The sequence below is a fragment of the Gadus chalcogrammus genome, chromosome 1, assembly GCF_026213295.1.
Source record: "Gadus chalcogrammus isolate NIFS_2021 chromosome 1, NIFS_Gcha_1.0, whole genome shotgun sequence".
Taxonomy (NCBI): domain Eukaryota; kingdom Metazoa; phylum Chordata; class Actinopteri; order Gadiformes; family Gadidae; genus Gadus; species Gadus chalcogrammus.
The window spans coordinates 19986493-20004894 of NC_079412.1; the positions used below are offsets into that span (position 1 = coordinate 19986493).

General features: G+C 42.6%; 1 protein-coding gene across 1 annotated transcript; it reads right to left on the reverse strand.

Moving 5' to 3' along the window:
* Positions 1–8983: 8983 nt before the first annotated feature.
* Positions 8984–10240, reverse strand: LOC130386097 (natural killer cells antigen CD94-like). The gene has a single exon (XM_056594879.1). The coding sequence runs from the start codon at positions 10173–10175 to the stop codon at positions 9429–9431; it is 747 nt and encodes a 248-aa protein (XP_056450854.1). The 5' UTR covers positions 10176–10240; the 3' UTR covers positions 8984–9428.
* Between the last annotated feature and the right edge of the window lie 8162 nt (positions 10241–18402).

Below are 18402 nucleotides of genomic sequence, written 5' to 3' on the forward strand. Positions count from 1 at the left end.
ATCACAAATAATCTTGTGGGGGAGGATGGCCCCATTCGTCTTTGTAAGTAAATGTTATTTTTTTGCCTTTACTATTTTGTCAGAATGCACCAGAATGCTTCGTTTGTTTGTGAAAATCACAAAAAATCTGGTGGGGGAGGATGCCCCCAGACCCCCCTACAGGGGTATGGAATGCAAACGTTCAGCCCCCCCTCAAATAAATTCCACCAGCCGCCACTGTCACAATCAGTTCTTGCCGCAGGAACAAAAGAGATAGGACCTAAAAGCAGACGAGAACTCGGGGAGAGTCTTCTTTTTCATGTCTCAGGATGTGGTTATTTTGTGCCGTATTTGTTTCCTCCATTTGATAGCCACATGTTGGAGCTGGCTGCAAAGTGTTCAGAAGGAGGCAACACTTCAGGAGATAACATGACGACACTTGCTCAAGGACACAATGTAGTTTATTGCAATACAGATGAAAATGTGAAGATGAAGAAAGAGGCTTTGTTGCCTCAAAATCGCTTGTGATCAAGTATCACATCATTGTTATCTGGATATCAATGATGTTCATCCAGCAGAACAACAGACAACAGGCCCAGAAGCACCACCACAGCCCTGATCGGACACCTAGGACTTCTTCCTGTTCCCAGAGACTTGGAGGACTCCTCTGTCCCCTTTTGTTGATCTCTGAGGCTATCGGGACTAACCATTATGTCCACTATCCTCTCCTCTCACACTCCTTTTGTATTCCTGTCCTCGGTCAACATGTAAGGTCTGGTGTGAATCATCTCAAACATGTTCTCCTCTAAACTGTTTTCAGAGTTGATCTTATCGTCCTACCCCTGTGTCATGTCAAGGTCATAACACCACTTTGATAAAAAAGTGGAAGTTACTTTCCACTTCTGCTTAGAGACTCTGTCAGTGGTACGTGCACTGCATCACTTGGCGTCATAACAGTGAGGTTCATTGTCCCTCCATTAGGGATGCAAATTATCGAGTAATTCATTAATCGATAGTTGTTTCATCTTATCGATCGATGATCGATTAATTGATAAGCGGCAATTCTTCTGAGAAGCTGAATTTCCTTCTGAATGTGACACATTTAGGTGGTAATTCAACGAAGTCGTTTAGTTGTTAAAATACTTCCACATATTGTGCATTTGGCGTCTTTGTTGTCATTAACCAACTTAAAGTGGCTCCATACTGCACTCCGTTTTGCCCTCTTCATCGTGTCAGTGTCCCGCTTTTCGTTTGTCTTGTCCTGCCGTGTTCCAATACCCGTACTGTCCGTACTTACTAGCCAAAATTTGAGTACGCAGTACTCCAATTCAGATCCGGCGAAAAGAAGTATACTTCAAGGACCCGGATGCCGTACTCAAAACGGGCTAATCGTGAAGTGTGGATCGAAGGACACTCCCCGTACTCAACGGCAGCCTTCTTAGCTACGTAGCAGAAGAGGCGGAGCCAGGCTGAGCCAAAGTCGGCGCATTTTCCACATAGCCTGCATTAATAGAGTCATTTTGTAGTTTTTATAGTTTTTATAGCTTTTTATAGCTGCTAGGCGTAAATAGTTCACCGTTCAAAGCGGGATGTTTATTGCGGGGGAGGAGCCACGGCGGCAGTCGTGATCGTAATTTCCGGTTAGTGCACCACGGAGTACTCGATTTGGAACAGCACTCACATCTGAAAAATTAACGTAGTAGCCAGTGCGGATAGTATACTTCCTTTAAGTATACTCATGGAAGTACGGAGTACAGTATTGGAACACGGCACTGCTTTGTCCCGCTTGTGTTCCCGCGTGTGCGTCAAGTACGTCTGGCGTCAAGTGCGCCCTCACGTGGACGGTTGGGGAATTACGGGTTAAAATGCGATTAATTGCAAGTAATTTATTTTAATCGAGTAATCTCTTATCGACAATTAATCGATAATCGATTAATTGTTTGCATCCCTACCCTCCATCTAATGGACCCAATATACATAGATACATAGTTGAAATGCAAACATTTTCCAGAGCCCTATTCAAATTTTGAAGTTAATAAAAATGTTAGATGAATTCTAAAAATTGGTTAATATCCAAATTAAGTGAGTTAATATGCAATGCAAAAATTCAGTTCAACTAATGTTTAAACAGGCCTGACTCATTCCTGGAGCTGCTGGATGTTTGAGGAACGGAGTTGACAAGAACCAGAACCATCACAACTAGGTTTTGCTGCAGGAACAAAAGAGATAGGACCTAAAAGCAGACGAGAACTCGGGGAGATTTAACATAAAGGCGTCGATGAAGAACTCAAAAACCTCAGTTACATGAACTTGCATTGCAGAGACTGAGGCCACGTTTACACGAAGGGAAAACGCAGATATTTCCACGCGGTTTGGCCTCTCATTTACATGAAAACGCAGTTTTTATCACAGAAAACTATCATTTCTAAAAACTCTGGCCAAAGTGGAGATTTCTGAAAACGACGGTTATGTGTTGCCGTGTCAACAGGGAGAAACAAGGTTTTAGGCAATGGTTTTTTTTCACATTATGCACCAGGAAATGCTTAACGTCATATGAGGGCCCTATGTTCACAGTTTGTTTGTTACAGGAAGACGCTCGTGTTATTCGTTGTTGTTGATTCTGAGGATTCTGATTGGCTTGCATGGCTTTATCCTTCTCCCTACACTGCCGCCCATAGGTTTGGCATAGTTATAATGCCGCTTGACGGCGTATTTGCGTTTTGATGTAAACGACAACTTTTTTGAAAACTATGTGTGCACAATGTTATTTTCGAAAACGGAGGGGGGGAAATATTCGTTTCTATAAATACCCTGCTACGAATAAACGTGGCCTAAGTAAAAGAGAACAACAAGGAGAAAGGGACATGACGAATACAACAAACCGACAAGGGAGCAAAGGAGGTGAACTGGTCATACAGGGGGAGACTGATGAGGGAGTGAGGTGCAGGTGGAGGACTGAAGAGGATGCTCAGGTGAGGGGAAGGAAGTGATTGCAGATGGAAGTGGCAGGATCTGTGAGTGTGGGGAAAAGGACCAGGACATGTGGCGAACAGATGGAGAATGGAAACCAAATGACATAAATAACAGAGTCAGACGATGAGGAGAAGGTCCTCGAGATGACGGGTGTCTGTGAGCAGAACCAATGGACTTTACAACAGACCTGAGGGCTCTCAGGTCCATGGACCTTATGTCAGTCAAACAATGACATTTGTTTATGTCACTCTACAAAAATCGTCTTAATTTTCATGCCTCTCAGGATGTGGTTATTTTGTTCCGTAATTTGTTTCCTCCATTTGATAGCCACATGTTGGAGCTGGCTGCAAAGTGTTAAGAAGAAGGCAACACTTAAGGAGATAAAATGAAGACACTTGCTCTAGGACACAATGTAATTTATTGCAATAAAGCTGAAATGTGAAAATAAAATTTGTATTAGTCGCTCCAACATTAATTGTGATCAGTTACCTGAATATCAATGATGTGTAACCATGTTTATACACTAATATCCTCTTAGAAACGAGTTGGAATTGGTTTCTGTTTGAAGAGAACAAACACGGCACCTTAAAATATTTATTTTCGACAGATAAAAAGAATAAGAGGATTTCAAATATTGTTTCATATACAATTTTTTAATGATAAGAGTGGGATCAAAATTCAAAAGATGGTACAACATTTTTTTTTCGTGATAGATTTTTACACCAAACAAGAAACAAATAACTAAACTAATTAAATTAAAAAAATAATCTAGTTTTTATTTACATTTTGTTCACAAAGCCCCAGTGTTATGGTATCACAGCTCTCATCTGTCCATTTGAATTGGTTCAGCTCGTAAGCCTTCAATAAGCAGTTACTGTCCCCACCACCTTGAGGTCCCCCTCTGCTCCAGGAGGGGTTATCCAGTGACAGGACGGTCCCATCAACCCATCTCCACGTCCCTTCACCGGCCGCATCCGTCGCTCCGAACCAGAAGTACGAGTCGTACCTGCTGATGAAGTCCATCTCCTCTTTACTGTCCACAACCACCAGATCTGCTCTTTGGGAAAAACAGAACTCCCTGCTCTCATTCCAGGATCCCAACACGTTGGAAATCCGGTAACATTTCAAACCAAACTTATCCCACCCACTTGGACAGCACTGTTGACGGAGCAGTGCGTCTCTCTGTTCTGTTACATTCTTCAGCCTTTGGAGAAGTTGCTCCATGTCTCTGTCCGTACTCACAGTCTTCTTGTGTTGCACGGCCAACCCAATCAGTCTGGCCAGCATTACCACAGACAACAGGCCCAGAAGCACCACCACTGCCCAGATCTGACACTTGGTAGCGACCACAGCGTCCGGCCGCTGACTTCTTCCTGTTCCCAGAGACTTGGAGGGCTCCTCTGTCCCCACAGAGTGCTGCTGTTGATCTCTGAGGCTCTCAGGACAAACCACGATGTCCACTATCCTCTCCTCTCTCTCTCCTCGTGTGGTCCTTCCCTTGGAAATCATGTTGGGTCTGGTGTAAATCACTTCAGCCATATTCTGGTATAAAGTGTTTTCAGAGAGTATATCTTATCCTCTTACCGCTATGAGTGCTTGGCCCCTCTGTGTGTTTTGTATGACAGCATGTCAAAGTCTTAAGAGCAACTTTGATGAAACAGGAAGTTTTTGACCACATGCTACTTTCTACTTCTGCTTATAGAGACACTGTGTGTCAGTAGAACGTCCGCAGCATGACTTAGGGTAATTTCAGTTATGTTCCGATTATTCTACTTGCTTCAAAGCGATCAAAATGTGCATGAAGACATGTTTAAATTAGTGCTGTCAAGCGATTAAAATATGTAATCGCGATTAATCGCATTAACGCCATAGTTAACTTGCGAATTAATCTCAATTTTTTTCTATTCGAAATATCCCTTGATTTCGTGCCGCTATCCTTTTAGTGAGATCAGGGATTGTTGAGAAGGACAGTGTTACGTGTGTGGTTGTTTTCCTGTGTCTCCCCTCTCGTTCTCTGTAGGTCTCACGCCATTGTATTGGAGTGAACGGAGCTATCTACTTCTTGATCCCTTGAATCGAGGGACGCGTTCACAGCCCACTTAAACACTTAGTTTGCTGTTGTGCCATGCTTTGTTATTCTCCCAGTCAGTGCAACAGCAACATGTGTTATGGTAAAACTACAGATTTTTCCACTCTTCGAGAATTAGTCCTGCCGGAGGAATTTAAGAAATAGTATATCCGAACGAATAGTAACATACCTGAATGAGCAAAAAGTGATGTCACTGTCCCAGGCAGCTGTATAAGGGGACGAGTTTGTACTGACCTCCAACCCCGCTCATGTGTTCTCTACCTCTCCCACCACTCAGTTTCGCAAGTCAGTTTCGCTTCCTTTACTCTCTAGGGAGGAACGGGAGTGTTTTTATTGTCAGGAACTTGGCCATTTAATTGCTGACTGTCAGCTTCGTATGAGAAATCATCCACAGCCCGTTCAACAACCAAAGGGGGTTGGATTGATTGAGAAAGTACAGTTTCTCGCTCTGTGGCAGTTATGCCGAATGTGTGCGTGTCTGACCTTCCTGACCCCAGCTACAAACCATTCATTTTGAGTGGTCTCGTGTCACTGACCGGTGATCCAAAGGACCAGCAAAAGGTTCAGATTCTCCGAGACACTGGGGCGGCCCAGTCGTTTATCCTCCCTGATGTAGTGCCATTGTCAGGTGATAATTCTGTGGTTCCAGTGTTTTGGTTCAGGGCATAGAGATGGGGTTTGTGCCAGTCCCCTTGCACCTGGTACATTTAAAATCTGATTTGGTCAGTGGAATTTTCAAAGTCGGGGTACATCATAACCTGCCGGTAAAAGGCGTTCAGATTATCATGGGCAATGATATTGCTGGAGGCAGAGTGCTGCCTATGTTAGAGGTATTGGACTGTCCCGAAGCTAACGGAAAACCAAACCAGGTTATTCCAGCCGCTCCTCTCTGTCCGATACCCGTGTTAGTCGAGCCTTTTGAGCATGTGTTTGATGATTGTGTAGAAACCATTGGGTCTGCCCGGTAAGTCACAAAGCTGGATCTGTTAAAGGGATGTTGGCAAGTCCCACTTACTGCTCGTACTTCGTAGATCTCTGTATTTGTCACTCCAGACAAGTTTCAGCAGTACTCAGTGATGGCGTTTGGGATGCGGAATGCACTGCCACTTTCCAGCACTTGGTCTACTTTGAATACAATGTTGTAGATTAGGTACGAGGTATATGTACAAAATAGGCATAGAAATATATTTTATAAATCCTTTTATTAAATTAATTTCACAAAGCACGCTTATATATGGCCAACATTTGTCATCTGTCCATCAAGTCCATACATATTGGATCTCCCCCCCTCTCTAATCGGAGGCAGTTATCGTATTTGCCACCGTTTGGTTCCCCTCCGCTCCAGGAGGGGTTATCCAGTGACAGGACGTTGGGTTGATGGGAAAAATTTCCTCGCACATAAAATGATATAGAACGCTATGTTGATTCAGCATTTTAATGAGCGGGCACAAGTCAATGTTACAACTGCTCGAATCTGCTCCTGCAAGTCTCAGCTGGTTTTTTTTTGCAGGTAGTTTTGCAACACGTCTAGGTGGTACATGTGTAGCAAAAGTGATTTGTATCCATATGAGGCAGAGCATCCGTGAGCGGAACAAAATTAAAGCAGTAACCACTGAAAGTCGCCGGCAGGGGGTGCATTTTTCAAACTACACTGGGACCAAGCAGACCATTAAAATGCATTGAAGGACACTTGCGGCATGTTTATGCAATATTTTTGGGGGAATTCAGTTAAGCTAAGTAATTTAATTTAACATAATGTAAGATACCCAACTCCGTCGTGTAAGATGCCTTCTTGTCTACTTTCAATACTCCAGAAAGTAAGAGTTTGCTTGGAAAAATGCACCCCTTGCCGGCGACTTTCATTGGTTAATGCTACAATTTTGTCCCGCCCACGGACACACTGCTTCATACGGATACGAATCACTTTTGCTACACTTGTACCACATAGACGTGTTGCAAAAGTATCCGCAAGAAAAATAACAGCTGAGATTCGTAGCAGCAGATTCGAGCAGTTGTATCGATGGACTTCTGCTGGCTCATTAAAATGCTCATTGGAAATATTTCACAGATGTGCAACTTCTGGTGCATTAGTTCAAATTTGGGTTTACAAAGGCACAACTTTTGTGCATGTTCTCAGATTATGAAACGGGTGTGTGAATGTGTTTTGCACCAACTGCGCTGCAATGATTGTAGCAAAAGTGTCAAGTGCATGACTCTTTGAAGTTGTGATGAACAGGATAGGATTTGTGCACCTGTAACACAGACTTGTGAACTCGTAGACCCTATTTAGTGTTTGCAAAAAATATTTACGACTTTAACACATTTGTGACTTTAGAGTACACATGAAAAATAAAAAACAAAATCTGCAGTTACGGGTGCTAAAGACTTTTGCTACAATAATACCTTCATACTTTACCTCCTAACCTTAGCCTCTTGCACCTAGAAGAGCATCTATGTGTACAGCTTCTGCAGTGACCAGTGAAGTTTTCATGTCATCTCCTTTTAAGGAACACCTTGCAGCAAATCACAGCTCTCATTCAATAGAGAACCCAAATAGTATGAAACAAGACAGCCGATGTATATTGGCATTAAAAATGTTTCATCAATCATTGCGTTAACTTTTGTTCACAAAGCCCAGACTTTAGGGCTTCACAGCTCTTATCCGTCCATTTATATTGGGAATTCTCCCAGATGTCAGCTATTTCGAGGCATTTCTGGTCCTCACCACCATGAGGTCCCCCACTGCTCCAGGAGGGGTTATCCAGTGACAGGACGGTCCCATCAACCCATCTCCACATCCCTTCACCGGCCTCTTCTGTTGCTCCTAGCCAGATGTCCGCACCGTAGCTGGTAATGTAGTCCAATTCCTCTTTACTGTCCACAACCAACAGATCTGCCCCATGGGAAACACAGAACTCCCTGCTCTTATTCCAGGATGCCTTCTCACTGGATATCCGGTAACATTTACAACCAAACCTTTCCCAAAACTGTAGACAGTCCTGTTGACAAAGCAGTGCGTCTCTCTGTTCTGTTAAATTCTTCAGCCTTTGGAGAAGTTGCTCCATGTCTCTGTCCATGCTTACAGTGTTCTTCATGTCAGTCTTGCATTTAACGGCCAACCCCAGCAGTCCAGCCAGCAGGACCACAGACAGCAGGCCCAGAAGCACCACCACAGCCCTGATAGGACACCAAGGAGGTCTCACAGCGTCCGGCCGCTGACTTCTTCCTGTTCCCAGAGACTTGGAGGACTCCCCTGTCCCCACAGAGTCCTGGTGTGGATCTCTGAGGCTCTCCAGGCTAGCGTAGATGTCCACTATCCTCTCCTCTCTCTCTCCTTGTGTATACCTGACCTTGGTCATCATGTTGGGTCTGGCGTAAATTGCCTCAGCCATGTTCTGGTCCTGAGTGTTTTCAGAGAGTTAATCTTATCGTCCTACCTCTGTGAGTTGTTGGTCTCTCTGTGTGTTTTGTATGACAGCATGTCAAAGTGGGACAACTTCAAACAGGAAGTCTATAACCACATGTTACTTTCGACTGGGTGCAGTGGTACGTCTGCAGCATCACTTAGGGTCATTTCACTAATGTTCTGATTATTTTACCTGCTTCAAAGCGATCAAAATGTACATGAAGACATGTTTGAAGTACATATCTTTGTCACAGGCCAATGATAAAATACAATTTTAAATTTAATATAAAAGGTTAAAATTTGGGTTTAATATACAATTTATTTCGAGTTAGATATTTTTAATCTTTGGTCCCATTGATTTATATATATATAAAAGGAAACGTTCAGGGCAAAACTGCAATTAAAAGAATGGAAGCTGAAAAAAATGTGGATTGGCCACAGAAAGCTTCAACACAAAAGCAGATCAGAGATCAGTTCAATGTGGAGCCGCTAAAACCGTTCAAGTGCAAATGATTAATATACAAGTTTTTACATGGTAACATGGTATCAAAGTCAAGATACTTTTTTATTAAACATAAAAAATAAAATGATTAGTTTACATCTACAACACATCCGTTATAAAAATCCATTTCTTTTTTTGAATGGTGATCTTCACACTGTCGAGGGGACAAAGGCAGCCCTAGAGGGAACTAGTGTGGTTTACGGCAACTGCAAACCAGCCAATGGCTGTCTGACTCTTTGCCTCCTAACCTCAGCCTCAAGCACCAAGAGCAACTGTGGAAACATTGAAAAAAATAAATTCACAAGAGAAGCATCTATGTACAGCTCCTGCAGTGACCATTGCATCTCATCTCCTTTTAACAACTTGCAGCCAATCACAGCCCTTATCGAATGAAGGCACCCAACATGTATGAAAAGAAACAGCCGATATATGTCGGCATTAACATGTCAAAAATATTCATAAAGAAATGTTTTAATCAATCATTTTAGTACATTTTGTTCACAAACCCCCCGGCTCTGTTCTTCACAGCTCTCATCTGCCCATTTAAATTGGTTAGGATCCGATACCCTCACTAAGCAGTTCTGGTCCTCACCACCAACAGGTCCCCCTCTGCTCCAGGAGGGGTTATCCAGTGACAGGACGGTCCCATCAACCCATCTCCACATCCCTTCTCCGGCCTCATCTGTCGCTCCGAGCCAGAAGTCGTGGTATGAGGTGGCCTTGCTAATGAAGTCCATCTCCTCTTTATTGTCCACCACCAGCAGATCTGCTCCTTGGGAAACACAGAACTCCCTGCTCTCATTCCAGGATAGCCACTCAGTGGAAATCCTGTAGCATTTACAACGAAACTTATCCCAAGCATTTGGGCAGTCCTCTTGACAAAGAAGTGCGTCTCTCTGTTCTGTTAAGTTCTTCAGCGTAAGGAGAACCTGGTCCATGTCGTTCTTGTGTTGCAATGCCAGCCCAAGCAGTCTAGCCAGCAGGATAACCGACAGCAGGCCCAGAAGCACCACCACAGCCCTGGTCGGACACCAAGGAGGACTCACAGCGTGACTTCTTCCTTTTCCCAGAGACTTTGAGGACTCCTCTGTCCCCACATAGTCCTGCTGTTGATCTCCGAGGCTCTCAGGACAAACCAAGATGTCCACTATCCTCTCCTCTCCCTCTCCTTGTGTGGTTCTGACCTCCGTCATCATGTTGGGTCGGGGGTGAATCGCCTCAGCCATGTTGTGGTCTAAAGGGTTTTCAGAGAGTTTATCGTTTCCTCTTACCCCTTTGAGTGCTTGGCCCTTCTGTGTGTTTTGTAAGACAGCATTTCAAAGTGGGGTAACTTCAAACAGGAAGTCTATAACCACGTGTTTCTTTCGACTGGGTGTCAGTGGTACGTCTGTAGCATCACTTAGGGTAATTTCACTAATGTTCAGATTATTCAACCTTCTTCAAAGCGATCAAAATGTACATGAAGACATGTTTGAAGCACATATCTTTGTCACAGGCAAATGCTAAAATACAATTTTAAATTTAATATGACAGATTCCATGATTTAAAATTTGGGTTTAATATACAATTTATTTCGAGTTAGATATTATTTAATGTTTGGTCCCATTGATTTATATATATATAAAAGGAAAAGTTCTGGGCAAAACTGCAATTAAAAGAATTGAGGCTGAAAGAATAGTGGATTGGCCACAGAAAGCTTCAACACAAAAGCAAATCAAAGATCAGTTCAATGTGGAGCTGCTAAAACCGTTCAAGTGCAAATGATTAATATACAAGTGTTTTTGATTGATCACACTACATGGTATCAAAGTCAAGATACAATTAAACATGAAAAATAAAATGATTAGTTTACATCTACAACACATCCGTTATCAAGATCCATTTTTCTTTTTTGAAGGGTGATCTTCACACTGTTGAGGGAACAAATGCAGCCCTAGATAGAGAACTAGTGTGGCTTGCGGCAACTGAAAACCAGTCAATGGCTGTCTGACTCGTTACCTCCTAACCTCAACCTCTACCATCAAGAGCAACTGTGGAAACATTGAACAAAAATAAAGTAACATGAGCAGCACCTATGTACAGCTCCTGCAGTGACCAGTGAAGTATTCATGTAATCTCCTTCTAAGGACCACCTTGCAGCCAATCACAGCTCTTATCCAATGAAGGAACCCCAAAAGTATGAAACAAAATTGCAGAGTAATGAGTTACATGTACAAAATAGGCACAGAGAAATGTTTTCAACAAACATTTTATTATTTTCTTTTCACAAAGACCCCTGTTCTGTTCTTCACAGCTCTCAGATGGCCGTTTGTCTTGATTCTTCCCCAAGACCCTCGCTACCTTGAGGCAGTTATTGTCCCCACCACCTTCAGGTTCCCCTCCGCTCCAGGAGGGCTTATCCAGTGACAGGACGGTCCCATCAACCCATCTCCACATCCCTTCAGCACGTGGCCTCATCCGTCGCTCCGAGACAGAAGTATGAGTTGTACCTTCTAGTCAATCTCCTCTTTACTGTCCACAACCACCAGATCTGCTCATGCTGGGTCTGGCGTGAATCACCTCAGCCATGTTCTGGTCTTAATTATTTTCAGAGAGTTTATCTTATCCTCTTACCCCTATGAGTGCTTGGCCCTTCTGTGTGTTTTGTATGACAGCCTGTCAAAGTCTTAAGGGAAACTTTGATCCAACAGGAAGTCTTTAACTAGATGTTACTTTCTACTTGTGCTTATAGAGACACTATGTCAGTGGTACGTGTTCAGCATCACTCAGGGTCATTTCGGCAATCTTCAGATTCTTCTTCTTACTTTAAAGCGATCCAAAAGTACATGAAGACATGGTTGAAATTCATGTCTTTGCCGAAGGCCGATGCCAAAATAAATGTTTAAAGTTAATATAAAAGGTCAGATCATTTCAAATTAGGGTTCAATATGCAATTTGTTTTGAGAAAGATATTAGTTAATGTTCGGTAATTATTTAAACATACGGTATATGTATGATTGAACATTGAACATCCTGTTGAACGTTGCCGCTACGTTGTTCCATTGTTGTGACTATTGTGAATAGTGTTTGAGACGAGTTGCTCACCTTTGTTTTCTCACATAAAGTCTGTGGTTTTTTTTCACTCACTTTAAACACATCCGTTATAAATGTCCATTTCCTTTTCTGAAGGGTGATCTTCGAACCATTGTGGGGACAAACAAAAAGTGAAGCATTCATGTCATCTCCTTTTAAGGAACACCTTGCAGCCAATCACAGCTCGTATCCAATGAAGGAACACGAAAAGTATGAAACAAAATAGCAGAGTGAAGAGGTACATGTACAACATAGGCACAAAGAAATGTTTTCAACTATCATTTTATTATTTTCTTGTCACAAATCCCCCTGTTCTTTTCTTCTTTACTTCTTTAGCTATATGGATTTCCGAAAACATAGTTTCAACCTCACTTTGCACCACAGCACTGACCACGTTTTAGGCAGGAAATGCATTTTCTAGTCCTTAAAAGGAGCAGTAGGCTAGATTTAGAGGAAACCTGCAAACCTGCAAAATAATAAACTTAAAAGATTTAATGGTTGTTTTTTGTCCAGCAACGGTCTGCTTCAGTCATAAAGCAGTCCTGGAGGTTTTGTAGAACTATTTACTTTACAGATAGCTGCCTGAATGTCAAGGCTCATTTTATATTTTTTACTTAATCATTTTGCAGCAATATTGCATTAACAAAAACAATGCAACACTCCACCAATCTACAGATTATAACAGCCATCAACTATGACAATCATGAGGACTGGAGCAAGGACGATGTTACCCACCATCTAGGAGGCATGACCTGGGCCCTGTACCACGAAGCTCGCTTAGAGGGTTAGCGAGGTATGTTGAGCTCCAAGCCTGGGTTAGTTGTACCACGAAAGTCGATCTCTTTTAGCGTCGCTGTATCACCATGGTGACTTATGCTCGCAACCAAACCTGGTCGGGAGCAGTTTTTCGGCTTACTCTAGCCGGAGATCGGCTACTTAAATCGGCGTGCGCAGCTTCTAGACCCTCCTCTGACAATGGCGTCACCATTTCTGGGTGTTCCCGTGGACCTCTGCGCACTTCTCGTACAGGCGTCTCTCCGGAGACAGAGGGTTTTACGGGACAGAACCGATCCCCTGGCATTGTCTGACGATATTCAGATTTCAGACTTTATTGTCATTGTGCAAACAACGAAATTGGGGTTCTTCATGAGAGATACAGATTCTCATAAGAGGGTGTTCGTTATTTGATCGTCCTTTTGGACCTTATGTAGACAATGCTTACTGTTACGCAATGTGTCTCCGTGACAGAGTGCTAGAGTGGAGGTAGCGCGTCAGTCTTGAATATCTGCGCGGGGGGTTCGACTCCCAAGTGACGCGAATTTATGTGAAGCTTAAAAAGTCCCAATTATCATGCATATGGAATGCTTATTCACTAAAGCTTATGGAATTATATTTTTGTGCTTATTTCGAACTTGAACCCATATTTTAAAGGCCGTGCTGGCACCACATCTATGGGGGTAAAAACATTTCTTACATAGGGTGTATTTAAAGTGAATTCCCTAAATGATAGAATAAGGCAGGATGGACGTTGCTTATGCATTTTTAAATCATCATCATTCTATTTGGATTAATGGCGAACAATTCTGCATTTGGCATAGTTATTTACAGACAATATGCAGAATATTTTCACTTATACGCATATAGACTGCTTGATCTATCGTAAAGGTGAGAAAAATGACGCAAAAGACGCCCCTTTCACGTGAACGCGCACTGAACCTAAAGCGGAAAACCTGGTTCAACTAATTGAATCTAAAGTGAGCTTCGTGGTACCATTTAACTCTGATTGCGAGTTGCGGCTCTGTCGAGCCAGGTTTTCCCAAGAAAGCCTGGGTATGTTCAGCGAGCTTCGTGGTATAGGGCACTGGTGCTCCACGTTGCCATGCAGCAGATCTCCTTGAGTGTTGTGGTGATGGCTGGTTTAACCTGCCCACATTGATTACTCAATGCAGAACTGATGGACTGTCCCACCCAGCCCCAGAGTCCAATCAGTCTGACTCGGGCCAGGTGAGGCCGCCTCAACCAGCCATCATACATACACACTCCATAAATGCCTACTGCCATCTGGTGGGCAGGTAACAGAACAGCAGACTTGTATTCTGCTATTAGGCTCGTGGCTCTGCTCCCACAGCCCGACTTTAAATGCTGTACAAGTCTGCCCCCACGTGGTCAAACACGACTTTGTCATTTCTAAAGAAACTCTGCAAGCTGCGTTTTGTGTTCTTGAGTGTAAAGTGTGGCAGAGACGGGATTCCCAGGAGCAAACTAAGCTCCTGGCTGAGCTGCAGACAACAAATCAGCCTTCAGGGGGCGTGTCTAAGATAGCAGCGCTACAGTCAACAGATTCCCTCTACCCAGAGGGTAGAAGAGCCAACAGCTCTCATCTGTCCCCTGTCCTCCATTGCAGGTGAACCCGCCTGTATTGAACCTGTTGCTGCAGCAATAACCGTGACTACCTGTATGAGTCCTGGAAAAACAGCACCGAACTCGCCAAGATGGAGTCAAGTCGTGAAACAGGGCCGAGGTCGGAGCAATAATCCCGAGGGCCAGTCGGTCTTATTAAAACAGCGTGCTGGAAAACCTGAACGGAGGATGCCCAAGCCTATTGTTGGCACTGCTGCGCAAAACTATATAAAAGTGGTGCGTACGAAATTGGTAAGTGTTTTCGCCACCAAATTCTCCCCAGACCTAGATGCTGAGACACTGAGTATATCTTACTGAACAACTTGGCCGCTACGTAAATTGTCAGCGTATTGTCACTGCAGGCAATAGATATAGCTCGTTTAAAGTGTGTGCTGAGTGCGATCAAGTTGCGGAGATGTACAACCCAGAACTCTGGCCTGAAGGCTCGCTTGTGAGGAGATATTATGAACCTCGTAAAGTGGGAGTGATAGGTGCTGGCGCAGCTAGGTCGGTTTCTAGAGCAATTGTACCGAATGGGTCTACGGATGCAATGCTCAGCTAAACTGTAGGCAAACTTTATGCAAGTTGGATAACTGTCGCGGGCTGCGCCTGGGTAACAGCGAAGGTGATAGGAGCCGACGTATAGTAGTGGACAATTTGCTGCAACATTGTGACATTTTATGTTAACAAGAAACTTTTCTACCAAAGCAGGATTTGGGAAAGTTGAACTGTTTTAATGACAATTTCCACGGGGCTGGCGAGTCCACAACGGACCTATCCTTGGGAATAGTGAGAGGGAGGATAACAGGGGGCGTGGCTATCCTCTGGCACAAAAAGCTGGACTCTGTCATTAATGTCATCAGGCTTGAAGTTGACTGTGTATTGCAGTGCGCATACAAATAAATAACAAGGAGTTCAGTATTCTAAATGTATACTCACCATATGAGTCGCAACAAAATGAAGATGAATATCTGTATAGGCTTGCTTTTATAAATTCTTTTATTTCTGATAATCATTCCACAAGCGTCCTTGTAGTGGGTGATATGAATGCTGACCTTACAGACAAACGTTCCTTGTTTGCTAAGCATATGCTACAGTTCTGTGACGATAACAATTTAATTGTGTCCAGCCAAATGTTTTTACCTGCTGATAGCTATTCTTATATAAGCGAGGCTTGGCACACAACATCATGGCTTGACCATTGCATTAGCACTGCTGATGCCCATGAAATTATAAGATCTATTAAGATTGTGTATGAGGCGTCCATGTCTGATCATATTCCTTTTGTTGTGTCACTAGATTGTGAGAGTCTCCCTGAGATGTCTCAGGAGGGTAAACATGCCTGTAAGGCCAAACTGGATTGGGCCAAGCTCACAAATGAGGATATTTTAACATACTATGGGAAAACTGATATCCTTCTTAGTGCTGTATATTTACCGAGAGATGCAATTATGTGTTCTGACGTAAACTGTAATGTAATTTCTCACCGTAAAGATCTCTGTGCTATGTACAATGATATTGTTGGAGCTGTGTATGAGGCCGGCAGGTCATATCATAAGTATTCTAAAAGGGGAAAGTCTGACACCAAGCCAGGTTGGAAAAAGCATGTTGCTGCTCATCATGCAGAAGCTAAAGAGGCATATAAAGCTTGGGTTCAGGAAGGCCGACCTAGACAGGGGCCTGTCCTGGATTATAAAAAGTTAACTCTTTCAAAATTTAAATATGCAGTTCGTTATATATCCAAAAATGAACAAGTTATGAGAGCAGACTCTATGGCTGAAAAGCTTCTAAGTAAGAATGTTGTTGAATTTTGGAAGGAAGTGAGAACTCGTAACAGGAGCAATACATTGTTGCCTAGCACAGTAGAGGGAGTCTCTGGAGCTGATAAAATCGCTGATTTGTGGAAGCAGAATTACTCGGCTTTATTTAATTGTGCAAAAAGTGACTCTTATACAGTTGGCAATATTTCCAATAGGGATGCAGTAGGAATCACAACACATGAGGTTTTTGAAGCTATCACAAAATTATCTGTGAATAAAGCAAGTGGCTCAGATCAGATCACTGCAGAGCACCTCGGGTTTGCTAGCCCGAAAGTGGCCGCTCTACTTGCCATATGTTTCACTGGCTTTATGACGCATGGGCTGTTGCCCGACTCTATGTTGGCCGTAACTCTTGTGCCTGTCATTAAGAACAAAGCAGGCAAGATTGGGAGCATGGTCAATTATAGGCCAATCGCACTGGCAAGTGTGATTTCCAAAGTATTCTTTTAGATCGATTGGGTAAGTATATTAATACCAGAGACAATCAGTTTGGTTTCAAACCAAAGCATGGCACTGAGTTGTGTATTTATAGTTTGAAAGAAATAGTAGAAATGTATAGAGGGCAACATTCCTCTGTTTTAATTGGAGTTATTGATGCCTCTAAGGCCTTTGATTGAGTCAAACACCAGAAGCTGTTCACAAAATTAAATCAAAGGGGTGTACCTGCTAGCATTATAAGAATACTGGTATGCAAACCAGAGTATGCAAGTCAGATGGGGTAGCAGTGTCTCTGGTCCTTTCAGTGTTGCTAATGGAGTTCGACAAGGGGGGCTACTGTCACCAGCCCTCTTCAATCTGTACATGAACGATTTATCTGACCAACTGAACGATTGTAGAACGGGCTGTATGATTGGTAACACGGTGATTAACCATTTAATGTATGCGGATGATTTGGCCATTCTCTCTCCCCCAGTAGTGCTGGGTTTCAGCAGTTGTTAAATGTGTGTACAGAATATGGTGTCAAACATGATGTGCAATACGATTCAAATAAGAGCAGTGTGCTAATATGTAGGGCGAAGGGAGATAAGGACCTCCACTTTCCACAATTGTATCTTTCTGGGGAAAAGCTTTGTGTTTGTTATAAAGTTAAGTACCTCGGGCACTTTATAACAGATAAAATGTCTGACGATGACGACATTTTAAGACAGTGTCGTACATTATATGCCCAAGCCAATATGTTGGCAAGAGAATTTCATATGTGTTCTGATCATGTTAAAATATGTCTCTTTAGAGCATATTAACCCTCCCCTGTATACTGCCCCCTTATGGGGTAAGTTCAAAAAATCAAGTATGCACAGACTACAAGTTGCTTACAACGATTGTTTTAGGATCTTACTTAAAAGACCTAGGTGGAGTAGTGCAAGTGAGCTATTTGTGAACTCAGGAGTTAACACCTTACAAGCTTTATTGAGGAACCTTATGTACAGATTTATCTGTCGTCTGAATAACTCAAAGAATGAAGTCATAATGCTGCTGTCGAACCCAAGTTATAGCGCAGTACGCTACCAGTCATACCTATGGAGGCATTGGTATAAGTGCCTTTTATAATTGGTTGTTATGTTTTTATTCTTATTTATGTGTGTGTTGTCCATTTCTTGTATTGTATGTTTTTAAATGGACCTTGAGTCTAATAATATAAGGTTGATGATGATTGATGATGTCCATCGAGTCAAATACATATTGGTTCTGCTCCACGCCCCTCTCTAATCGGAGACAGTTATCGTAATTGCCACCGTTAGATCCATGTTCATGTTTACGTGAGGGTTCAACATGAAGACCCTTGCTCAAGTAGGCCTACACAATGTAATTTATTGCAATAAAGATGAATATGTGAAAATAAAAAATAATGTTCTGATTATTCTACTTACTTCAAAGCAATCAAAATGCACATGAAGACATGTTAATATTATACTGGCTAGATGATTTAAAATTTGGGTTTAATATACAATTTATTTCGAGGGAGATATTATTTAATGTTTGGTACCAATGATTGAAAAATATAAAAGGAAATGTTCAGGGCAAACACTGCAATTTAAAGGAATGCAGCTGAAGAAATGGTGGATTGTCAAAAGAAACCTTCAGTCAAAACGCAAATCCAAAATCAGTTCAATGTTGAGCTGCTAAAACAGTCCAAGTGTATTATATTGATCACACTATATGG

Coding starts and splice junctions, on each gene's coding strand:
- LOC130386097 (XM_056594879.1), bottom strand. CDS start 10,175: ATGGCTGAGGCGATTCACCCCCGACCCAACATGATGACGGAGGTCAGA.